The sequence below is a fragment of the Talaromyces rugulosus genome, chromosome I, assembly GCF_013368755.1.
Source record: "Talaromyces rugulosus chromosome I, complete sequence".
Classification (NCBI taxonomy): domain Eukaryota; kingdom Fungi; phylum Ascomycota; class Eurotiomycetes; order Eurotiales; family Trichocomaceae; genus Talaromyces; species Talaromyces rugulosus.
This window is the reverse complement of record NC_049561.1, coordinates 4431987-4456456: the sequence shown is the minus strand read 5'-3', so window position 1 is coordinate 4456456 and position 24470 is coordinate 4431987. Positions and strand designations below refer to the sequence as shown.

Below are 24470 nucleotides of genomic sequence, written 5' to 3'. Positions count from 1 at the left end.
ACAAAATACCATTTATTCCCCCGTCTGCACTCCTTTCAATGCATCCACCGCAACACCACAGCCCCATTTAACCAGCTTCCTGTCTTTGGAGGAAGCCACAATATCTGACTTCGCCACAACTTTGCGAACAAAATATATTAGCCCTTTCGCAATATGCGGCGCTGTATCGTGAATCTGCAAAAAGATGCGAGCGAGGGTCTTTTCATCTTTCTTCTGCCCCTCGTCCTTTTTCGTAGTTGAAGACTTCTTTTTCGCCTGCGATTGCTGGATGACTGTGATGATCAGAATCTCAACAAAAGTAGTCGTCTTTGGTTGCAGATAGGCGAAATTTAGGTTCTTCAAAATCGCCAGAGTCAGTGAGTTGTCTGTGATCAGATCGCCGTACATTTTGGCAAGATTGACGATTGCCTTCATGTTCAGTTTTGTCTCGTCGTCATCCTCGTCAAACCCATTGAATTCGTCCTCGTCGTCCTCGAAATCGCCCTTCTCGCCCATTCGCTTAAAGACGTCCCAAAGCGTGAACATAAATGACATCTTGAGGCGTCGTCCCATCTCGCTGCATATTCGGCGGGCTATGAGCGTGTAGTAAGGGTTATACGCCTCTTCTTCCGAGGCGCAGTGAACCAGGACACGCGGGATTTCGTACTCTTGATTCCGCTTCAAATGTAATTTTGTGAGCCGCACATGCGCATCCCGGTAATCGGTGGCGGACATGATGCCGACAAAGATGGAGCGCCGGACATCAGTATTCATACGGTGTGCTCTGGCAATGTTGACGAGATCCGGCTCTCCTTCGCTATCTTCGTCTGTTGCTGAGTGCTTCTCCTTGGTGCCGGTAGTGGAGAGTTCTCGCCGCGCAGCTTCCAATGGGTCGTCTTCTTTCCAGCTGGCTCCGACAAGCCACCATTTTCCTTTCTTCTCTGAGTTCTGGATGTCAGCTCGAGAAATGCGAATGGGTTCAGTGGCGCGGATGCCCCGGTTGTTCAAAGATCCCAGAATCTTGCGCATTTTGGTTATGTGCTCAGATGATATCGTGGAGGCTGCCACGCCGGTCTTCATGCGGTTGTTCTTGAGATCGGTGATTGTTTCAATCATGAATTTGGTGCGAACCGACAAGGACGATTCGCCGACGCGGGCGACAGCAGGCTGGATTAGCAGGACTATGTCTTTGAGGGAAGATGGATCGTCCTGTCGTAGCTGAGGGCCAGAGTCTAATGAATGGGTTAATAACATTCAAGAAAAGGACTAGAGAAAAAACTCACTTCTGATTATCTTCAGCAGCAACTCGGCATTTCCCTCTGTGATTTCTTCCAGAAAAAGTCGAATATAGTCAAATACCAGATTGCTCCCAACGACGTGAAAATTGTACAGTTGGGATAGCAAGGACATCAAGTTGAGGTGTTCCTTGCCCACAAAGGGGCCTCTTTCATCGGCGGATTTATCAAAGGTCTCGACCAAGTTTTGAATAATAAGGGCACCAAAGTCCATGCCAATGACCTTGTATAATGCGGCGATGAATCCTGCATGAAGAATAATAAATGTGTCTTGCAGCAATGTCCGATCTATAATCAGATTCAAAAGTAGAGAGGCGAACGTGGAAGTGACGCTTTGGCGTGGGTTTTCTCGGTACAGCTTCTCGGCGTCGTTAAGAATGGAAATGAGGTTGGCTTCCGACAGCTTGTTCAACAGTCCTTGGGCTTGTCGGCGCAGACGGACATCTTCATCAGTGCCTCCTGAGGCAGTTGCACGCAACGACGGAGGGATGTATTTTGTGGCTGGTGTTGTATTTGTGACCGGGGCAATATATGGGTTTTCTCGGATCTTTTTCGGTGTAGGTTCACTTGATGATTCCTCGTCTTCGTTTTCGTCCTCGTCGTCGAAGCCTGAAAAGTCGTCTTCTTCACCAGCCTCCTCATCCGTGTCCTCCTGGGATTCGTCCTCGTTCAATAAATCCAAATCATCGCCTGAATCGCCGGAACTACCGACAGAGTCCTCGCTTCCACTGCCGTCGTCGTCTGAGTCTGAGTCCAACCCCTGCGCCCTTCTTCTCTTCCTCTGAAGCCAATCATTGCCTTCTCGTTTTCGTTTCTTGCTGTCCTCTTGTTCCGAATCCTCGCCAAGATCACCAAGAATATCAGCAAGACCTTCTTCCTCAAAAGCCTTGGGAAGTTTCTTCCGTCCCTTTATACCAAGCCGTTTCTCCAACGCTTCAATCTCTTTATCGTCCTGCTCGAGTCTGTCGCGAACCACTCTGGACACTTTTGATCCTGTCTTGGACGTTTGATCGCTGGTATCGGTTGTCTTTGCTTTCTTTGCTTTGATCACCGGCTTCTCCTCCTCTTCGGAGCTGATGTCGTCGGCATCTTCGTCATCCTCACTGTCCGCTTGGTATCTAGAATTTTTCCTAGCGCCTTTGAATTGATTCGGGCGTCTCCTTTCTTGTCGTTCTTCCTTGCGCTCGTCCTTTCGCGACGTGGGACCGTTTTGGTTTCGTGCTTTGTCGCCGTAGCTGTCTCGTAAGCCCAGTTCTGCTCGCAACTCGCGGGGAATGCCTGTGGTGAAATGCCGTGGACGTGGCATTTTTTTTTTCCAATATTTTTTTCCCTTTCTTCCCCCAGTTGATTTTCCTTTTCGTTGGAAAAAAATTATTCACAGTCGCATTTTCTCTCGGTCTCTTTTTTTTTTTCCTGCGGAGGTTAGACTGACGGAGGGTCCAAGCTTCCGCACTTTCCTCGCTCCCCACTTGAGATCTTGTGCCTCCACACAACCTGAACAATTGACGACGACAACAACCAAGCGTTTAGAGGTATCTGCATTTCATCGCGCTGGATATTTTCAGGTCCGATTCTACCAAGAAAGCAACAATCCACATACTAAGCGTCGCCCTCGCCGTGGAGGATCTCCCCAAAAAAAAATGGCGCCGCACTCGACCAACGACGAGGTATGAACAACAAACTTATCCTTTTTTTCTTTCACAGACCTTTATGAGCAAATTTTGCTCACACAAAACCCAGTTCTTCGCCTCTCTCACCACCCTCCTCTCCACTACCTCTCAAAAAGCCAAAGGAAGCGTCTTCCTGACCCAAAAACGCCTATCCTTTGAAGACCCAACAATCGCCGAGGGCTCAATCCTCGTGCGCGCCACAGACGGCGGTACCCAAACCCCAAATACAAAGCCCAGCGACAAAGTGAAAAAGACCAAATCCGCACCCAAGGTGAAAATATCCACCATCGTTGCGCCGGCCGATCTCGAGTCTTTTTTTGTTAGATACGCAGATGTGTGCAAGGCCGGAATGGTGGGGATGAAGAAGAGGGATCGGAGCGCAAAGAAAAAGGGCAAGGCCAAGACGAAAGCAGCTACGAAGGCTTGATTTTACATCTGACGACTACGGAGAAGGGGCGACGAAGAAGAAGTTCTTTGCATGGGTTAGGCGTTAACATGTGGTGTTTTTGGGAATCATGATAGAAGTTGATATCCTTTGAATAAAAATATGATATCAGTTTGTTCTTGTATTTAGATATTTATAAATAAATCAGATATCTAATGCTCAAAAGACAAGACGCCTTGATTCATATAATATGCACGCTAAAACAAAAAGTCATCATGCTGTTGGCCAGCATTATGGAAAGATTACATGTGTAGCAATAAAACATTACAAAGCAGTAGTATCGCAAAGCAAGGCCCAGCCTTTTCTTTGCAGAAGAAAACACACCATGCCGAAGCAGCAAAATAATACAATAATACAAAGCCGAGCAGAACTCATTCGAGATCGGACAGGCTATCGGTGGGGTCCTCAAGACTCAACGAACGGCGAAAATGTCCTGGTGTTTTTGGCATCTCAAAATCACTGTCGTCATCCTCCCCGTCAGCGTCGGATTTGGTGGTGTCTTCCAAGGCTGTCTGCACGGTGTGACCGGCGGCAATCTGCGCCGCAATATGGATTAAAAGTACTAAAAGCTGAAGCGGTGGAACAAGAACCAAAGCGCATGTCTTGCGAAATATAGACGCCTTGAGATCTGATTCGGAAGTATCGGCCGGTATAGATACCAGGGTAGATGGAGAGGGCATCGGAGAAAGACTGCGCCGTTCAGATGACTGCGGCTGGCGAGATATCAAACTCGATCGATCTTTGATGTCGCGATTGACGAAATTGGATTGAAATCCGGTTGAAAAGGCGTCTGGAAGTCTAGGAAGACTGCGCTCTGGGGGAGGGGTGTCCGGAGAGGTGAAATTCAATGCAGGCCTGTCATTAGGTGTTGATTTATTAGGTATTGGCGTATTATCGGTTCCTAGAGAAAACGCTTCGGCGGTTACGGTGACTTCTGATACATCTCTAGTATGGCCATGAGCCCGTTGGCGTGAAACGGATAGATCTTGAAAGCTCGTATTAAAGCTTGTATTAAGCGGTGATTCCGGAGGACTTGCAAAGGCCGGAGATGAAGAAGATTCAAAATTCGGTGTCAATAAAGAATGAAAAGAATCTCCACTGGAAGACATCTTATCATCATCATCATCACCCTCGCTGTCGGACTCTGGAATAGGCTGGAACCTGGCAAGAATGTTGTGCATAGACTGCGGTGGTTCAGTCATTGACCGTTTGGCGTATGCTGATTTGTCGTCATGAACCTCACCAACCGAAGAAGAATCCTCTGCATCATTAGGCAAATATTCCGCTGGGAGCGCGCTAGTTGTCGTGGTCGAAGTGCTATCGTCCGTGGCATCCCCGTCTGATGTCCCCGCGCTACGGGGCCGTTGCGATACGTCCACGGCGTCACTCGGTCCCAGCCATTCGTTACTCACGCCCGAGACATCCGGAGCGCTTTCTCTGCGGTCCTTTGGACGCCAAGCCTTCTTCTTCTTCTTGGGTGCGTGAGCTTCTGCAGGCAAAGGCACGCTGAAGCCTCGCTGAAAGGGACAAGGTGTGACTTCATATCGAAGCACTTTCGGTAAAGCCTCCTTGAACTGTTCGATCAGTTTCTCTTCCTCCGGCACGTTGTTGGGGAGCTCGATTCGGTAGTAGGTGAGAGAGCGAATGCGCAAGACAAAAGTCGAGATTCCGTCCACACACCAACACTGCGAGTTTCTCAGAATCGCCTGTACCACGTTGCCACATTTGAGAAAAGGCGACAGTCCCGGGACCATTTCCAGCCTCAAACGTCCAACAGCGACAGTCCTTTCCGCCGGCGAGCGCCAGGGAAGGGTCTCGATAGTGTCGACAGGATAGTCTAAATCGGCTGACAGGGTCGTTTGCGCCGCGACAGGAGGCGCATCAGGGGCAAATTTGACGATTTTGGCAGAAGGATGGAAGAAGAGCGCGCCATCGGATGCTTGTCTAGAGGTCGGCGATTCGCCGGACTGCAGCTTTTGCTGCATCAGCCTCGTAGGCAGAGTCGCAGATCGCCGGATGGGCGAGGGAGCTCCGTCGGACATTCTGGACGACGCGGTGAAGCAAAGGGCCGCATGGATGAGAAGCGATGGCGGGTTTAGTAGAAGTAGAACATGTTATCGAAGGCTGCAGCTGCAGTGCAGGTGCAGGTGCAGGTGCAGGGTCAAAGAAACGCGTGTAGTGGTCGGTCACAGAGTGGAGGGTTATGATAGCGATTGATCAACGGACTGGAGGGGGGCTGTGTTGTGGCCTGATTTCTGAGGCAGCCATCGTCACTCGTGGCGCCCGCGCGCGTGACGTCGGCGCGCCCAAGCTCCAGCAGCCGAGCAGCCCTGTCTGTGGCTGGTGAAACATTGAAAAACATCTCTTCTCCCATTCACTCGCTCACTCACGTCGTTCGTTCTTTGCTGTTTGTTCTTCCCCCCAAAATGTCCAGCTTCGAGCCCAATGCCATTTTGCGGGGCGCCCAGCTTACAGTCGTGGGCAGTGAGTCGACTTTGCCCTTGATCGTCAGCCCTATACTGATGCCTAATACGTAGCTGTCCGGGCCCTCCGAAACCCTCGGTTGTTTAAGCATGAGCACTTTCGCCAAGCAGCTCTTGCTATTGTTGGAGGAATTGTCATTCAGCTGATAATTCAGATTCCGGTGCGTTTATTTGATATATTGAGGTCAGTTGTCTAGCTGACAAGTGCAGATCATCGCCATTAAACTGCTGGTTTGGATGGCATCATGGGTCAGCGACTTGGACCGGGCTTCCTGGGACGATGAGCTCATCGGAGGCTTAAACTTCTTATCCAACTCAATTCTTCAGGTGCCATTCCTACTGATGACCCTTATGCGATATATGACACCCACTCTGGATGATATGTACGGCAGCTCCCCGGTCAAAAATTTATACCTCGTACTAATTCTGGAAGATTCATGATGTCCCTAGAATGGGTTGACACGACTTATGTTGAGAAGCACGAGAGAGAAAATCCACAGACTCTGCGGGAGATGTATTACCCAAACATGGTGAAATATTCGGCGAAACACGGGTCCTCGAAATCGAAAAGGTCAACCAAAGAAGCCCTGTTTGCTTTTGCTCGGCGGTACGCTCGCAAGGTTGGCATGTGGCTGGGCATTTACGCCTTGTCACTGCTGCCGGTGGTCGGACGATTCGTGATGCCCGCGGCCAGTTTCTACACCGTGAGGAAGTCCATTGGAACAGTTCCTGCTGGCGTGATATTCGGGTCAGGCATTATTCTGCCAAAGCGATACATTACGCTATTTTTGCATACATATTTTGCATCACGAAGTCTGATGCGTGAACTAGTAAGCTTATTCTTCATGATTCTCTCTATCGATGCTAATTAGTCTCCACCAGCTGGATCCGTACTTTTCTCGCGTCCAGTTTGACAAAGACCAAAAGCGAAAATGGTTTCTCGATCGCGAGGGCGTCTTGTTTGGGTTTGCATTTGCTTTTACTGTCGTCCTGAAAACGCCTTTCATCGGCGTCCTCATGTACGGAATTGCGCAGGCATCAACGGCCTATCTCGTCACCAAGATCACCGACCCTCCGCCAGCGCCTGAGCAGAGCGAAGGGTTTGCGCAGAGCCAAGTGGCCTGGAAGAACAAACACGACTTTTTGCAGCTGTCTCTCGACAAGCTGGACAAGCACAACACGAACCCCAATGGCATGAACACCGGGGGTTCCAACGCAGAGTTGCGGCCGGCTCCAGGGAAGAAGTTTACATGATCGGCTGGCACAGCTTGATTCAAGCATAAAATTCAGTAGCTTGAGAATGAGATCGGAGTGTAGGGGAGCTAAATATGACTTGTCAAACAACAGCATTGCTTTGAAGTCTAAGATAAATTAAAATGACTAAGCTCGATAGAGTTATGCGGGGTAGATAAGGATATTGCCGGATTAGGAAGGACCATCCAGCGAGGTGAGGGGATAGAGTGCAACCTTATAAAGCGCGTTCTTTTCTCCAACTACTTGTCCTGTTGGAATAATTCCCTTCAAAATTACCAGCCTCCTCCAAGGTCAGCTATCTACATCATGGGCGTCAAGGGAATCCGCACAGCCGTCAAGTGTGACTTTGACAAGCCTGTCTCGGAGCAAGAAGGGTTTCATGTAGGCATATCTCTAGCTCTGTCTTAACTCAAGCTGACATGGTCATCTCAGAACCGGTGGCATCCAGACAGTACAGTCCCGCGACCCCTTCATGTATTGTTTCCACTTCTACTAAACTATCACTAGTCCCTAGCGTCGGCACCATTGCCAACGGCGAAGTCGTCAAGATCGAGTGCTTCGACTGGACCGGCGGCCAGATTGGCAACAACGACTCTGCAGACGACATCAGAGACGTCGACCTGACCAAAATCCACTATCTGTCGGGGCCGTTCCACATCGAGACCGCCGAGCCCGGCGATATTCTGATCGTGGAGATTCAGGACGTGCAGCCGTTCCAGGACCAGCCATGGGGATTCACGGGGGTATTTGACAAGAAGAACGGCGGCGGGTTTCTCGATGATTTGTATCCTGAGCCGTAAGCCTCTTTTCTTTCAGAAAAAAAAAGAAGAAAAAAACCTAACAAATAACCCGGCTAATACTTTTTTTTTTGTAGAGCAAAAGCCATCTGGGACTTTGAAGGCATCTTCTGCTCGTCCCGCCACATCCCTCACGTCCGCTTCCCCGGCCTCATTCATCCAGGTATCCTGGGCAATGCCCCGTCTGCAGCAGTCCTCGCCGAGTGGAATCGCCGCGAGGGCGAGCTCATCGCGGCCAACACGCTTGCTCGCGACGTCGCAAAGCCGCCGGAGCCGATGAACGCGCATGCCGGCGCTGCGAACAAGGACTTGAAGACCAAGATTGCGAGCGAGGGTGCGCGGACAATCCCTGTAAGTATTTTCTTGCTCCTTCTTTTTGGTCGTGTATGTCTAAGTTAACGGGGGGGAAAAAAGGGCCGCCCCGAACACGGTGGCAACTGCGATATCAAAAACCTCTCGCGCGGCTCCAAAGTATACTTGCCCGTCCACGTGCCCGGGGCCAAATTCTCCGTTGGCGACTTACACTTCTCCGAAGGCGATGGCGAAATCTCCTTCTGCGGCGCGATTGAAATGGCGGGTATAATCACCATCAAATTCAGCGTTCTCAAGGACGGCATGGCCCAAATGGGCACACAGTCACCCATCTACCTGCCAGGACCTGTAGAACCACACTACGGCCCCAGTCGATACCTCACTTTTGAAGGGTTCTCCGTCGACGAGCACGGGAAACAGCACTTTATGGATGCCACCGTGGCATACCGCCAAACGTGTCTGCGCGCAATCGAGTATCTGCGTCGCTACGGGTATAGCGATTACCAGAGCTATCTACTGCTCAGTGGGGCACCCGTGCAGGGCCATATTGCTGGCATTGTGGACATTCCGAATGCGTGTACGACGCTAGGGCTGCCAATGGATATCTTTGATTTTGATATGAGGCCAGAGGTAAAGCCGGAGAAGCTGGATATGGGGGCTTGTGCGTTTACGAGTGATAAGAAGTAGTTAGCTTTTTCATTACTGGTAGACAAGTATAGTTTGTACGCATGAGCTTGAATAGTAGTATCAAGGTCGATTTTTCGGTCTTGTTTGATCAAAGTGAACCGTATGAAGTTGATATAGCAATGCTAGTACTGAAACAAAAAAGAGAGAGAGAATGCAAACAAATCACGAGAAAAACTTCTTCATGGCTGCCTTTTCCTTCTTCTCAGCGTCCGAAATGATCTTCTTCACCCGGGCCAACTCGCTGTTGATACCGGCATCATTAGGCGCAAGCTTGAGCGCTGCTTCCAGGTCTTTGAGAGCATCGTCCTCCTCCTTGACCCCGACTTCCGCGACGGCGCGGCGATAGTAGGCTTTGGCGCGGTCAGCGTCCTTTGCCTTGGCCGCATCCGCGGTTTCCAGGGCGTATCCAGCCCAGGTTTTGCCGTCCTTGAAGCGTTTGTTTTTGTTTGCGAGCAGAGCAGAGTTGGAGTGCAGGGTGAATCGAAGAGCCTTGAGCTGGCCGTCGAGCTCCTTGGGGTCGTTGTCATCAGCATGCGGGAACTCGTTGAGGTATCGGAGCGCCTTTTGGTATTTTTCCAGCCCCAGATACGTGTTGCCGCTCTTGAAGGCTGTGTTTCCGAGATCCTTGAGCTTCGATGCGATCTCATAAACCAGAGACGCGGTCAACTCGCCGTCGTAGTCGGCCGGGTAGTCCTCAAACGCATCGCCAGTGACGTCGAGGACCTTTTTATCGGCGTTGTCATAGTCCTCGCCCGTCAATTCGCCGCAGTCGGCGATGACCACATCACTTTGGGGTTTGTCGGCCTGGGTGGGCAGGTTCTCGATCTTGCGAGCCAAGCTCTTCCCGTTGATGACCTGGCCGAACACGACGTGTTTGCCGTCGAGATGCGGCGTCTCGACAGTGGTGATGAAGAACTGACTGCCGTTGGTGGCCGGCCCCGAGTTGGCCATGGACAAAAGGAACGGGCGGTCGTGCTTGAGGTCAAAGTTCTCGTCCTCGAATTTCTCGCCATAGATGGATTCACCGCCGGTTCCGTTGAAGGCAGTAAAGTCACCTCCCTGGATCATGAATTGTTTGATAACGCGGTGGAAAATAGAGCCTGGTGAGCGTTTATGTCAAGTTAGCAGCTTATCACCTTTTTGGTCCTCAACCAAAATAGCAAAGCAACGCACCCTTGAAGCTCAAAAGTTTGCCCTGTTTTCCTACACCTTTATCGCCCGTGCACAGTGCACGAAAGTTTTCGGCCGTCTTGGGGACAACTATTTATCCTGTCAGGTCTGTGTCTATTCTTTCCTTTTTTTTGCAACCGGCGAGCAAGCTCTTACCATCGTTGAACTAGTAAAACAGCACGTCAGTAATCCAAAGTCGTTGACAAATGCATGAGGTTATAAAAGCATACCAGTTCAAGGGAAAGCCTTCCCTCTTTCCTACCTCCAATCTCGATATCGAGGTACACGCGCGACCGGCCTTTTGGATCGTCAGTTAATCATTACATTAGTTTCCGCCGAGGAAAAAAGTAATAAAAGAAAAAGACATACCTTTGTTAGCCATTGTGAGGGTTGTCAAGTAGAGTGAGGTGAGTGAGGCCGAGAGAGTAATGAGAGACAACACTTGAGTAGTGAGGAGAAGACGAAGAAAAGGGCTCAACTGGCTTTCAGGAAGCTTCCATGCGCTCTCTTTGGCCGTGAAGCCCCGCAGAATGCAGCAGCTCGCGGTACCCCTCGTCCTAGGCCGGATCGGGCTAGCCTGGTCTCTACTCTGATCTATCTTGTATTAATTGTATATATATTATTATTGTATGTATGTCTAATAAGCTAATCTACGTGTGTGTATTTCTATATGTCTGTTATGGACGAGAGGATAAAATATGGTGCGTTTTATTAGGTATGTACATCTATATCAATTGGTATCATCATCGTTACTATACAGCCAGATATCCAGTCTCGCAGTTTACCCCAAATCACTGTAAAAGATCATTCTAAAAGCGACTTGGGAAGCGTAAACTCGATCAGCCTTCGTCCTTCTGCGTCGACCTCTGTCTTGGGCTGGGCTTGTTTTCCTTTGTTTCCCTTGTCCTTGTCCTTGTCCTTGCTCTCCGACTTTTCCGACTTGGGAAGATCCGTGCAAATCTCAATCGTAACCTGTCTCTCTTGTCAGCCATCCAACTCTATTCCACGGGGAAGAAACCGACGAGACTCGGAAGACGAGCGCAAGAGTAATTCCTACCGCTCCATCCGCACTGCGGTAATCAACACCCACCGGTCCGTCGTTCTTCAGCTCGACTTCCATCATCGCCTGGAAGACGCCGTTTTTGACCCGCTCGGCTTTGTACAGGTCTTGGACTTTGGCGACGAATCGGTCGTAGAGACGTCGAGCTGTCTCGGCGTCGGCGGCGTTGTGGAAATCGGGTTTGTTGCCTTTTTTGATGTGTCCGTAGAGTGTGAATTGTGAAACTAGTCGAGTCAGTCGCCTTATTTTTCAATTTTTTTTTTTCAAAAAAACATATTGCGCACCACATAGGACTTCTCCTTCAATATCCTGAACATTCCTTTTCCACTAAACACATATTAGCTAAATGTTGCACGACATGGACGGTCACACGCAACTCACAGCGCTGTTCGTATTCGTCTCATCGGGCCACAATCTGGCCTTTAAAACTTTTGCAGCCATCGAATCGACATCCTTTTCCGTATCCTCTTTGCCCACGCCGGCAAACACCAGGATTCCGCGACCGATGGAGGAGATGAGCTGGTTATCGACGGTGACCGAGGCCGACTTGACGCGTTGCAGGACCGCTAAGAGGAGGGTGAGAAACCTGGCTGTATTGGGAGGATTTGGGGAGGATTTACCCTTCATTATACCGTATGCAACGATAAATCCCTATGCGATAGAGAAAAAAAAGGGTCAGCGGTCATTGTTCAGGGCGCAGAGTAGGTGGTTGGCTGATCGTCGTAAATACAAACCAGGTGGGTGGCAACAGATTCGCGGCTATTAACAGCCAGCAGTAGTCACGATCAAACAGAGGGCCAATTCATCGCAAGCAGTAGAGACTGTAACAATGCGATGCGACTTGGATTTTGAGTGTAGATGGAAGAATAGGATGAAGAAGAAGACAAGGAAGAGGAACGAAGGTCGAGGCAAGTACTATTCACTATTAATGCGGTAGGGCCATTATTATTATCGGCGGCGCTGCGATATTATTGGCGGTCGACGCCACCATTTGTCTGGATTTCAAGAGGCTCTTTGGGAAATATTAACTGAGAGTAGGTATAATTACGCTCATTAAGATTATTATATAATTTTTCCATTGGCTGATTCTGTCTATTGTTTGTTTGAGCATATCAAGACGGTGGTTTTCCAGCATGGCCCACTCGCGAATAAGCCCATCCACCGACGCCCGCCGATTCACCAGTAAACTCGACTAGACAAAGCACATAAAAGCCTGGTAACCTTTTCTTAAAAACATATTTTACACGATATTATTCCTGCTTTGTTGCCACCGCATATCCAGGTCGGACGAAAGCGCGACATGCGATTGGCCTGGATGCCGGCTCAGCCCCACCCTGGCATGCTCGGCCAGCAGACAGCGACAGCGACAGCACAACCTCACCAAGCAGCCCAAAGTCGCCAGCCGACCCCAGCAACACAGCAAAAAACGCCCATTGCCTGACCCCATACCTGCGACTACAAGGAGACACATCGCATACGATACTCTCAACACTCCCGCCCCCCTCCTTGAACCTCTCCCCCCTCTCAAAAACTCTCACCCAGTCGAGTCGGTGTTCATGATCGCATGCCGGCACAATGACATCGCGCAAGACGCAGCAAGAGATCGAAAAGACCTTCAAAAAGGTCGCCGAGGGCATTGCGAGCTTTGAAGGCATCTACGAGAAGATCAGGACCACGACGAATACCGCCCAGCGCGACAAGCTCGAGGAGAACCTGAAGCGGGAGATCAAGAAGCTGCAGCGCTTTCGAGATCAGATCAAATCGTGGGCCGCCGGCAATGAAGTCAAGGACAAGACGCCGTTGCTTGAGCAAAGAAAAGCCATTGAAACAGTACGATGCCTATAGGCCCTAGTTGAAACGAGACAGAAGCGCTAACCGGTTACTGAAAAATAATAGTGTATGGAACAGTTCAAAGCCGTGGAAAAGGAGATGAAGACAAAGGCATACTCGAAAGAGGGCCTCTCGAACGCCCGATTAGACCCCAAGGACAAGGAAAAAGTCGACGCTTGCGACTTTCTGTCCACCATGGTTGACGAGCTGCAGCAAAGGATCGAGGCGATGGAGGCCGAGGAAGAGACGATTTCGGCATCGGTGAAGAAGGGCAAGAAGGATCAAGTCAAGGCCAATCGGCTAGCCGACATCACGCACATCTCGGAGCGGCATAAGTGGCACGTCAACAAGCTGGAAATGCTGCTTCGGTCGCTCCAAAATGGCATGGTCGAAGTATCGCAGGTTACTGAATTGAAGGACAGCATCAAATACTACGTGGAAGACGGGCACAACATCGACTACTCGGGCGAGGACGAGACGCTCTACGATGATTTGGTCATTGGAGACGAGGAGGGCCAATTTGGCGGTGACAACGACCGAGTATCGTCACAGGATGCACTGTCGGTGCAAGACGACGACTCCGAACCACGACCCAAATCGAAGGTTGACCTGACCACGACACGACGCCCATCGACCCAGAAATCGCCTCTCCCGGTTCTTGCAGCCTTGCACCCGACCACAACGACATCGGCCACTTCGAATCCCATGAAGCCCGCTCCACCGCCAGCACGCGCACCAGGTGAGACGCTGAAATACGCATCGGCAGCGGCAGCTGCAGCAGCAAGCGATCGCGGTGTCGGGATAGCTCCTTTGCCTCCTCCACCGGGCGCCAGTCCGGCATCGACAGCGGCACTCCCGGTGTCCAAAGCCGGCTCAACGGCGTCTCCCAGTGTGACCTCTGTCCAGCTAGCGTCGCGGATACTCTCAACACCAGAGCCGACGGAAAGACCACTGCGTATGGGATCGCCGGCGCTCTCGCACGCTGCCAGCAAAGCCGCATCATCATCAACCCCGGCTCCGTCAACACCGGCTGTGGAGAAGGCAGCAGAAGTGGGCGGTGGTTCGAAAGCAACGCAGGCAACAAACGGATCTAGTAGTGCCAATAAAGAAGAGGAGGATTCATCACAGGAATCGATCTACCACCTCCCACCAGGGCTCCAAGACTTGATTCAATCGTTTGAAGTAACCAAGAGTCGAGGAGAAGCAGGCGTGTCATCGGCGTCGGTGCAAAGACTGCTTGCGGCTTCTCTCAACTCGTGTCCAGAGCCCGGTGACGCCGAAAAGCCGCGACATTACAAGCCACAGACGCCGTTCAACACGCCGCTGTATTACCCACAAGAACCGCTCCCGATCTTTGATGATCCGCGATTGTTCGACACGGGGCGGATAGACACGGACACGCTCTTCTACATCTTCTACTACCAACAAGGGACGTACCGGCAGTACCTGGCGGCCAAGTCGCTCAAGAACCAGAGCTGGCGGTTCCACAAGCAATTCCAAACGTGGTTCCAGCGACACGAAGAGCCCAAGACGATCACAGAAGAGTACGAGCAAGGGACGTATCGGTTTTTTGACTACGAAAGCACATGGTAAGTTTGGCTGGATATTTCACTTGACGCAATTCTAATTATCTTCTAGGATGAACCGTCGAAAAGCAGACTTCAAGTTTATCTACAAGTACCTAGAGGACGATCTTTGAACTACGTTGCATTGGACATGCGAGAGTGTGTCAGTATGATATTGGATTCACGTGTGCTATTAGTATTTTTTTTTTTTTTTTTTCGTTTCTTCTAAAACATTCGGATGGGATGGGCCGGTGCATCTGCTAGTGTAATGGTTGTAAAGCTAGAAGCATGTCCGAGTGAATGGAGAGATGAAAGCGAGACTGGTTTCTTACCACGTAGACTCGTAGCATGGCTTCAGGATGATGACGTCACCGTAGTGAGACGTCCCGATCGCGCCGTGTCTTTCTTGGCAGTCACGAGCCGAGCGAGCATCAGCTGACCTCGCGACAATCGTCGGGAAGCGGCTAGGCCAGAGTGCGGCATAAACGACGTATGTATGTCTGGTCGAGAGCCAGGCACGAGGCTGATTCGTGCTGACGATGACACTCGCCAACTCTTCTACACAACTCCAGCCAATGGCGCTACAAGCAGTGCGCTATTCGGCACGGTTCTGCCGACAGACGTCGCAGTCGTCGCAGTCGTCGCGGCTCTGCCAAGCGGGCTAGCAGAAAGTGCCTCAGGCCATTTGCTTGTTTTTGGTTGTGTCGTTTTCTTGATGGCTGAGCCCGCCTCACTTTGAAGGGAACTTGGGTTAGTTAAGTACGGGATGGTAGATAAAAAGCCTCATGCTATGTAGCCGCTGCGGGATTTTTTTTCTTTTTCTTTTTTTCTCTACCATCATCTACGACTACTCTGTATATCACGTACTAGTTCAGAATCACTCCCGCTTTCTTTGATTATTGATTACGTTTGCATGGTTTTCCGGGTGACGTATTATTGGAGAGTTTACCATAATCGGGCCGCATCAGCTGAGACTTCCAGAAGCACGCGCTAGAACAGGCTCAGGCACGCAATATAATTTTTTTTTTTTTTTTTTTTTTTCAGTTTGACCCAGAAATTGAGGTGGCTGGTTGTTTGTTTGTCTATTTGGCCCAATGGCATACGCGTAAATGTCGTTGTGTTGTCGTCGGTCAACAATAAGGTGTAATCATCCCATTGTGGCCCGGTGATCCTTTCAGTTCTGACATTATCGTCACGATCGGGGGATCGACGCTGGTCCACTTGGCGCCTCAACTGATGCCGTGCCAAGACTGAATAATTGTACTTTGTATGGTTCAAACCGCGGCCGCGGAAATACTTGTGCTACTGCTGCTGCTAGTCTGCTACCACTACCATAGTTACTACGTACCATACTACTACTACATACATACTGCCGCCCGTGTCGTGTCAATAACGGGGAAGCCTTAGTCCAAATCGGGACAAGATGAGGCTGCGTTGAAGCTCGGACTGCGTGATTTTTTTCCGATGTGTTTAAGCTGCGTCCGTGTGTGGTGTGTGCATCAGGGACGGCTCATTTGCATGACGATTACCCGATTACACCCCCTACACTGCATTCGGTGGCCGTTGTGGCGGAAGGGGTATTGGGCACAAAAAGCGTGCAAACGCACGCGAATACCCAATACACAATGAAAAGACAATAAGAGTGCAAGCGACGCGGTCGGCGACAGTTGGGGGAACCCGGGGGAAGGCTGGCCAGCCAATCACGCTTGATTACGTCAGCGGGGTGTTGGCCGAACCGGCGGAGGCGGCTCGGGATTCGTCGATCCGGGCGGGGCTGCGTGCCAATGCGCGCCGGTGGTTGGTTGGCTGGCCGGGAGTGGGGCTCCGGTGAGCTGCCTGTTGCTCAGCGCTTAGCGAGTTCCCACCAATAGCCAGCCCGCTCTACGCGCCCCACTACCTTCTAGCGCCCTTCGACGGCCGTTCTATCAGCACACTGTTTATCGGCTGCTGCTGCCGTCATCAATGCCCTCGGCGCTCCTCCCTCGCCTGCTTTTATAACCCGCCCTCCTCTTCCTCTCTCTCTCCTCTCTCTCTCTTCTTCTCTTCCTCTCTTACTCTTCTTCTTCCTCTTCTCCTAATCTCGCTCATTCTTCTTCATCTTTTGCTTATCTTACCTTACTCTCCCCTCATCTTACTTGTTTCTCTCCATCTTACTCCTTTCTCTCATTCTTACTCCTTCCTCTTCTCTCTCTCTCTCTCGGTCAGGATCACTCACAATGGTAGCTCTCCCAATCCCACTGATACTGCACTGCTCACTCGTCTTGCAACAGGTCTATTTCGTTCGTTACGACTTTGTCGATGGGCTCGAGAACCCGTCTTCCCTCAGATCGAACCAGCCGCAGTTCCTTGTAGCGCCAGTCCAGCAGCAGCCGGACTTTGAGCTGTACCCATCGAATGCCTACAGTCCAGGCGGCTACACCCCAGCCTACACCCCAGCCTACACCCCGGACTACACCCCAGACTACTGCCTCTCGCCATCCTACCCATCGCCCGCTTTGACAAACAATGTTTCCTTCTCGGCATCCCCCTACCAGTCGTTTGAGGGAGACTTTTCGATGGTGGCTCCCGCCGGACTGGCGGTAACGGGCGTCCCTATGGCAAGCCCAATTTCGTTCGCCTCGTCTCCTGTGCCCGTCACGCACGCGCTGCCGTCACCGAGTCCGCTCCAGCCGCCTCGCCAAATGCCACCTCCTGCGGCTACTTCACCTACAAAGTGTGTCCCCCCTGGTCGTGTCTGCTGTGCACGCATGAGCTAACCCCATTGTTTTGCCAGGCGCCGTGGTCGAAGCTACATTTGCCCTCAGTGCAATAGTAGCTTTACCCGCCCCGCTGACGTGAAGCGCCACAAAACTAGCGTGCACAATCCAAACCACATTGACTGTCCAGTCCCAGACTGCGGGCGCAAGGGAAATTCGGGGTTTCCTAGACAGGACCACCTGACCGAGCATCTACGCTCGCTTCACAATTGGGACATACCCAAGCGTGCCTTCACCGCCGGGACGAAGCGGGTGGTTAAGCGCCGGAAGTGCGACTAGTCGCATGGCATTCTATGCATGCCTAACGACTTGACGACTAGTCCATTTCATGGGAGGCGTTTTAATCATATACCCTATCGTGTCAATTAGTGTTTTTTTTTTTTTTTTCCATCTTCACGCCATGTCTGATGATACGCTGTAGGAGGAACAGAACACAGCCGCATTCTTCATGTTTTGTTTTATTTTTCTTCCATTCCGGTCTCTTCCTCTTGGGTGTCTTTTTAGGTGGCTATCTACATTCAAGATTGGGGCGGTCTATGTATTGGTTCTTGTTTTATCATTTTCCTGTACCACATATGCCGATGTATCATGAGGATTACAGATTTACGAGCTATCTGGAATAATAATCAATGAATATTTGTCAACATTTGCAGCATCCAGTAGCAGTACCCAACCACCTCGCTTGCGGTTTCTACTTTTTATCATCGGTGAGCTCGTTCAAAGTGAGGCTCTGCTCGGTTCGTGTCAATGGTCTTCCCCCGGCATGTGATTCCCGGGCTACCCCAGCCTCTTGGGTGGACAGCTTGCTCACCGAGAGAAGCTTATTTTTGTTATTACTGCATGTTATTTATTTATACGTGTCAAGGCATTTTGTAAAACTCTCGGCACATGGGGCTACAAGCCGACCGGCCCGGCTTATCGGCCTCACTATTTCAGCTCCGCCTCGTTATCTATGTACCATTGCAATTGTCAAAAAAAATAATTATGATGTTATATTATTGTGTTTACATCCGAAATGCGGGGAGCGGCGGCTTGGCTTATCTTATCGCATCGGCCAACTCCGTCTTTTTTTTTTATTTTTCAGCTGCATGACATCAGCGATTTGTTTAATCATGTGTAATTATTATTTTTTAAATGTAGTCAAGTCAACAGTTTGCCTTTGGTCCGACACGTGTACTACCCGGTCGTAGGCTACACTTGAAGGGTGAGAGCAAAATACATCCAGCGAATAGAGGCTGGCTACTTACATCAAACATCTCTTTACTTTTCGATATAGTCGAGATAGAAGAATCCATAGTTGAATAAAATATTATTATTATTATTATTATTATTTAAACCTTGCCCCAAAAATTCAGTATGAAGATCCACTCACACACGAACAGCATGATACTGCATGTCAGTCGTGATAAATTGAACAATGGGCGCAGAGTTCTGGTCTGCACCAGATTTGACCACAAGACTAGCGTACTCAGCATTGTCAGAATTGAAGCCCGGAAGCGGGTTACCTTTCGGATCGTGACAGACGTCTTGCGGGTCAACGTACTTGACCAACGTTGGAGCAGCGCCATCGCTATGCAAGGACTTGAGATGCGCAAATAGCTGTCCGTACAATTCAGGGTACATCACATTACCTTGATTCGGACCCGAAAAGTAGTTGACTTGAGCATAAATGTATGCCTTTTCATCATCGAGAATTGCCGGGTACGAGTTGTAATAACTCTCGATTTTGGCTTTGGCGTTGTTTACACTATTCCCTGTTGGAGTCATATGCGCAACAACGCACCCTCGCGCGCTGACTATAACCACACCAAAACATCCCTCAAATCCAGTTGATCCAATTATTGTGTCAACTCCTGGTTCAAAACGAAAGTACAAAGTCCGATTCGTGAGAACATTGTCAATTTTCGAGCTATGCAGCTGTTTGAAAGCCGCCAACTTTTGCATCGCCTCTTGGCGAGACATTGCGGACATTTTGTTGATTTCAGCAGCCTTAGTATCCCTAACTTTTAATATCATGACCAACGTTCAAATGTTGAGACCTTGTCCTGTAGCAGGAAAAAAAAAACCTCAATGCGAGTATGACTAGCTAGAAATATATATACTTGAAGTTATCCCAAGAATCAATTATCATCTTCGGTGTTTTCCAACATTGAACAAGGGTATGAACAATAATTGATATTTTTACCCTGGTTCTTTCGTCTCTTATAATGAAATATAACATTTGTTCTTAACAATTAATCAATGTGTTTTGCTTTATTTGCAGTCTATTATATTATCATCCTTGTTTGTGACGTGTTTTTTTCGTTTATTTGTCTAAGTCTTTACTGCATTATTGAAACATTGAATTTCCGCTCCGTTTCATAGACAATCATCGCTTTTATGTTTCCCGATTCGGCAACCGCTTCCGAATTAGGATATCCCAAAGGATATATGAGTCAAGTTGGAGTGCACTCTATGAATATTGGTACTTGTGAAACGGTCAGGGGGCGGCGGCTCTGTTTGTCAGATATGACTTGGTTGTGTGAGTATGAAATATAATTGGAAAAATAGGCAAGCAGCTCCATGTCGGATTTGGTAATACTATCAAATAGACAAACTACCAAAAATGGAAAGCTACCATACGGAAACTACATGTAGAATTTCGGCTCCGAATATTACCGTTTCACAAAAAGGGCTGGGGGGCTTTTGGTAGGGGTCAATTGATATACCAGTTGATAGTACAATCTAGGATTAAGCATATATTGGTCGCCATCGCAGCACTAGTTGCCGTGGTTGTGTTTGTACCATTGCTGAAACGACCGACCGCATTATTAAAGAAAATGATGTTTGTTTGTGTCATAGTTATAAACAAACATTGAAGACTTCCATGTAACTTTGTATCATGCATACGAACTCCAAAAGGCAATAACATGGATGGCCTAGCGCACAGCAGTCATGATAAAGGCAATCTATCTCGAAAGATACGCATTACAAGAGGATCTCTTCTAGCTTTTATTATGAGCTGCAAGAGTACTACACAAGCAAGCCGGATGTGACACGAAGTCGCATACATATGTTTGCAATTTCCGAGTCGATAGCTGCATAATTACTGATGAATTTCAATCAAGTAAGAATTAATTGTAAACAGCTCAAAGGCCTGGTGGTCTTCTTTAATTTGTCTTCTTTATTTTTTGTGTTTGTAGATGAATGACATCATCGCCCGCCCGTGATTGGCCAATTTGGACGCAATGCATGACTTTTGACTCTTTTTCTACTTCTCTTCACTTCTTTTCTCCTCCTTCTCCGTCTATCTTCAACATTTGGACACTCACCATGACCATTCCTCATCACATCTCCTAACGAGGTTACAACATCACCTACGCAATGGCATCGACCGCGGTAGCGACACAGCTGGCCTCTCCTCACAAGCCAGCCAAAACACCAAAACAACAACACGAACAACAACAGCAACAACAAACAGACCTCCTCCGCAAACCGCTCTCTCGCATCGCCACACATCCCACGCTGTCTCCCTTTCGCCGGCGCGTCTACCGCACACTGCTCTCTGTCCCCCGCGGCCGCTGGACCACATACTCTGCACTCGCTCGCCATCTCTCCTCAGGCCCACGCGCCATTGGAAGCGCAATGAAAAACAACCCGTTCGCGCCCGCCGTGCCGTGCCACCGCGTGCTGGCCACCGACCGCTCGCTGGGCGGCTACAAGGGCGCGTGGAACAACGGCGGCGAGTACTCGGTCGAGAAGCGCAAGCTGCTGGACGAGGAGGGCGTATTGTTTGATGAGACGGGCAAGGCTGGGGGGGTTTGTTTTGTGGATTTTGTGGAATTGAAATAATGTTACTTCTCTAGCGTCTCTCTTGATTATTAACTTTTTTTTTTTTCTTCTGTGCTTCGTTGTTTCCGGGGTAGAAATCGCCGACGCGTGTCGATCTCTCCGCTTTCCCCTCACACAACATGACTAGTAGCATTTCATAGCTTCACGACAGTTTGCTCCTAACTTCTTACTAGTTCCTGGCTGGTGTCCAATCGACCATGGAGACGCGGGGCAGCTGCAGTTCAAATGCCTCGTCTGGAATGTAACCTTGCACAGGTATATATAATCTGTGCTGCATCTCACGGCTACACCGGCATCATGAGACATCCCATGCCAAAATGCGCTCCCTGATCCTCACCGCACTGGGCAGTCTTGCCTCAGCAGCAGCAGCAGCAGCAGTAGACTACTCGCAGTATGTGAATGCCTTCATCGGCTCCGAAGGCCCAACGCCTGGTCAGGGCTTTGGCGGAGGCGATATCTTCGTTGGCGGCGCGCGTCCGTTTGGCGTCGTCAAGTTTGGCCTCGACAGCACCGCCGCCAACTGGGATCTCGCCGTGCTCAATGGCGGCTGGACGCCAGACGGCAATGTCACTGCCTTCAGTAACGTTCTCCCCCTCCTTGTATCAGATTCAGGAAATGCTAATAGAGTATGTAGCCATGATGCACGAGAGTGGCACTGGCGGCGAGCCCAAGTACGGCGTCGTCCCCCAGATGCCACTGACCTCGATCGATGCCCCTGTGAACATCCTCGACAACAGCACTTATGCCCAGCCGAGGGTATGATCTCTTTTTTCTTGTGTACTGGCAGACAGACTGACGGCTCAAGGTTGGCAATGACACGGCCACGGTCGGATATTTCAAGACGACCCTGCAAAGCGGCGTCGTGGCAGAGCTGTCGGCCTCGAGACACGCCGGTATCATCACATACTCGTTCCCCAGCGGCGAGAAATACGTCCTCGTCGATGTTTCTCATGTACGAGATGGCCTTCTCCTATACAATTTGCCCGGGCTAACTCCGGTAGTACCTCCCCGGCTCTCCAGGAAACCCCAGCTCGCAGTTCTACGTTGGCGGCGAGATCGAGATCAACGACGATGGCAAATCGTACCAGGGCTATGGCACCTACATTGGCGGATTCAATAATGGTTAGTCTAACGATAATGACCTGTAACTGGATATACACTGACAATTGACTAGGTGCCCCGTTTACCATTTACTTTTACGGCGAATTCTCCACAGACGCCAAATCTGCCCAGGTGTTCTCCGGTGCAAACACAGATCCGATCCCCCGGTACCATGTCCAGGCCAACGGCGACATTCCCCAGCCTATCTATGGCAATCAAACAACCAAGGCATCGTCAGGCCCTATGAATGACCGTGTTGGTGCTCTGTTCAGCTGGGACAGCGACGCGCTGGATGAGATTTCGTCTCGCATCGGAATCTCGTTTATCTCGACCGCCAAGGCAAAGGCCTACATTGCCTCGGAGATTCCCTCGTGGAAGGTCAACGACACCGTCTCTGACGCAGTCAAGGAATGGAACCAGGACGTCTTCAGCAAGATTCGGGTGCCCGTTGACGACTCGACCAACATGACCAACGTGCGACTCTTGTACAGCTCGTTATACTTTACGCATCTCATGCCGTCGGACAGGACGGGCGAGAACCCTCTGTGGGATTCATCGGTGCCGTCGTGGGACGACTTCTACACCATGTGTAAGTTTTTTTTTTTTTTTTTTTTTTGTGTCATGAACTATGCCTCTCCGTCTGACTTTGACCTATAGGGGATATTTTTCGCTGCACTGTGAGCTTGTACCACATCATCCAGCCGAAATACTACGAGTCCATGATCCGTGGCGTCGTCGACATTTACACGTGAGATCTGCTACTCCTTTTACCCTTCTTTAGCTAACTTTATCAGACACGAAGGCTTCATGCCCGACGGACGATCAGGCAACTGGAACGGACTGACACAGGGAGGCTCCGATGCCGACAATGTGCTTGCCGACGCCTACGTTAAAGGCCTGCGCGGTGATATAGACTGGTCCGAGGCGTACGCAGCTATGGTCAAGGACGCCGAAGTCATCCCATACAACACCTTTGACCCAACCGACCTGACAGGCAGCACAAAGGAGGGCCGCGGCGCCCTCGGCGACTGGCTCGAGCTCGGCTACATCTCCGTCGACCGCAACTCGCGCTCTCTCTCGCGCACAGTCGAGTACAGTCTGAATGATTTCGCGCTGAGCCAGGTTGCCGCAGGTGTGAAGCCCGAAGATCAGCTAAAGTATCTGAATAGGTCTGCTGGGTGGCAGCATATATGGGATCACGACGTTAGCAGTTTGAATTTTACGGGGTTCCTGGCACCAAAGTTTTCGAATGGCACCTTCAATTACACTGGCTATGACCCGTTATATTGCGGTAATTGCGAATGGAGTGCCATTACGTATGAAGGGATTCCATGGGGTGGGCTCCCCCTCCATATTTTTTGCTATTGATATTCGTATTGATGTTTATTCGACTGCAGAGTATTCCTTTGTCATCCCTCATGACATGAAAACGTTGATCGAGTTTATGGGCGGAAACTCGACCTTTGAGTCCAGACTAGACACTATGGTATTTCTTTGTCTCTCTCTTTCTGAAATTAGCTAACTGTTTAGTTTGTGCCTGGTCTTGCCAAGCAGAACCTCGGAGCCAACGGCGCCGGCATAACGACACTGATGAACATTGGGTGCGTCCAGTCTGTTCTGAATTATATGACAGCTGCTAATTGTGAAATAGAAACGAACCTGATTTCATGACCCCCTATCTGTACCACTACATCAACAAGCAGGCCAAGTCGGTGCAGCAGACACGCAACCTCAGCACTACATAGTAAGCCCGTCGTCAGTTGTCTACATCTACAGATCTATCTAACAGTCCCCAGCTTCAAAGACGCCGCATACGGTGTCCCCGGCAATAGCGACGCCGGAGCCATGAACTCATGGCTGCTCTGGCAGCTGATAGGCCTGTACCCCGTCGTCACGCAGCCAGTCTACCTCGTCGGTTCGCCTTCTTTTCCCGAAATCAATATGACAGTCAACTTTAACAAAACCCTGCACATCACCGCGTCCGGACTCGACCAGGGCTTCTACGTGCAGAGTCTCAAGGTGAATGGCAAAAAATGGAACAAGAACTGGTTTGAGCACGAGGACGTGTTTGTCAACGGCGGTAGTATCGAATTTGAGCTGGGCGAGGGGATGAAGAACTGGGAATCTGGCGATGTGCCGCCCTCGCCGGGCCATTTTACTGTGTAGACAAACTAGTATGGAGAGTAATTAATCGTCTACTCGTGTATTCGTTATCATTTATTTATCGTCTAGTAT

General features: G+C 50.0%; 9 protein-coding genes across 9 annotated transcripts; 5 read left to right on the top strand and 4 right to left on the bottom strand.

Annotated features, from left to right (window-relative positions):
* Positions 1–12: 12 nt before the first annotated feature.
* TRUGW13939_01500 (uncharacterized protein) lies at positions 13–2580 on the bottom strand (the record flags this gene model as incomplete). The annotated part of the gene is made up of 2 exons (XM_035484700.1): positions 13–1211; positions 1263–2580. The coding sequence occupies 2 exons, from the start codon at positions 2578–2580 to the stop codon at positions 13–15; spliced, it is 2517 nt and encodes an 838-aa protein (XP_035340593.1).
* A 334-nt stretch (positions 2581–2914) lies between these two features.
* TRUGW13939_01499 (uncharacterized protein) lies at positions 2915–3371 on the top strand (the record flags this gene model as incomplete). The annotated part of the gene is made up of 2 exons (XM_035484699.1): positions 2915–2941; positions 3015–3371. The coding sequence occupies 2 exons, from the start codon at positions 2915–2917 to the stop codon at positions 3369–3371; spliced, it is 384 nt and encodes a 127-aa protein (XP_035340592.1).
* A 389-nt stretch (positions 3372–3760) lies between these two features.
* On the bottom strand, positions 3761–5431 carry TRUGW13939_01498 (uncharacterized protein; the record flags this gene model as incomplete). The annotated part of the gene is made up of 1 exon (XM_035484698.1): positions 3761–5431. The coding sequence occupies one exon, from the start codon at positions 5429–5431 to the stop codon at positions 3761–3763; it is 1671 nt and encodes a 556-aa protein (XP_035340591.1).
* Positions 5432–5815: 384 nt separating this feature from the next.
* Positions 5816–8922, top strand: TRUGW13939_01497 (uncharacterized protein; the record flags this gene model as incomplete). Its single annotated transcript, XM_035484697.1, has 10 exons — positions 5816–5873; positions 5927–6033; positions 6083–6255; positions 6306–6702; positions 6755–7079; positions 7281–7507; positions 7559–7577; positions 7634–7922; positions 8001–8274; positions 8338–8922. The coding sequence occupies 10 exons, from the start codon at positions 5816–5818 to the stop codon at positions 8920–8922; spliced, it is 2454 nt and encodes an 817-aa protein (XP_035340590.1).
* Positions 8923–9084: 162 nt separating this feature from the next.
* TRUGW13939_01496 (uncharacterized protein) lies at positions 9085–11779 on the bottom strand (the record flags this gene model as incomplete). Its single annotated transcript, XM_035484696.1, has 9 exons — positions 9085–10022; positions 10096–10182; positions 10249–10258; positions 10323–10390; positions 10462–10649; positions 10913–11064; positions 11150–11376; positions 11437–11479; positions 11534–11779. The coding sequence occupies 9 exons, from the start codon at positions 11777–11779 to the stop codon at positions 9085–9087; spliced, it is 1959 nt and encodes a 652-aa protein (XP_035340589.1).
* A 948-nt stretch (positions 11780–12727) lies between these two features.
* Positions 12728–14681, top strand: TRUGW13939_01495 (uncharacterized protein; the record flags this gene model as incomplete). Its single annotated transcript, XM_035484695.1, has 3 exons — positions 12728–12982; positions 13049–14571; positions 14621–14681. The coding sequence occupies 3 exons, from the start codon at positions 12728–12730 to the stop codon at positions 14679–14681; spliced, it is 1839 nt and encodes a 612-aa protein (XP_035340588.1).
* Positions 14682–16763: 2082 nt separating this feature from the next.
* Positions 16764–17582, top strand: TRUGW13939_01494 (uncharacterized protein; the record flags this gene model as incomplete). The annotated part of the gene is made up of 2 exons (XM_035484694.1): positions 16764–17260; positions 17321–17582. 2 exons carry the CDS (start codon positions 16764–16766, stop codon positions 17580–17582), a joined length of 759 nt encoding a protein of 252 aa, XP_035340587.1.
* A 1089-nt stretch (positions 17583–18671) lies between these two features.
* On the bottom strand, positions 18672–19274 carry TRUGW13939_01493 (uncharacterized protein; the record flags this gene model as incomplete). Its single annotated transcript, XM_035484693.1, has 1 exon — positions 18672–19274. The coding sequence occupies one exon, from the start codon at positions 19272–19274 to the stop codon at positions 18672–18674; it is 603 nt and encodes a 200-aa protein (XP_035340586.1).
* A 1392-nt stretch (positions 19275–20666) lies between these two features.
* Positions 20667–24401, top strand: TRUGW13939_01492 (uncharacterized protein; the record flags this gene model as incomplete). Its single annotated transcript, XM_035484692.1, has 12 exons — positions 20667–21105; positions 21390–21713; positions 21769–21890; positions 21940–22086; positions 22136–22256; positions 22309–22824; positions 22893–22983; positions 23030–23571; positions 23633–23721; positions 23766–23836; positions 23887–23979; positions 24032–24401. 12 exons carry the CDS (start codon positions 20667–20669, stop codon positions 24399–24401), a joined length of 2925 nt encoding a protein of 974 aa, XP_035340585.1.
* Between the last annotated feature and the right edge of the window lie 69 nt (positions 24402–24470).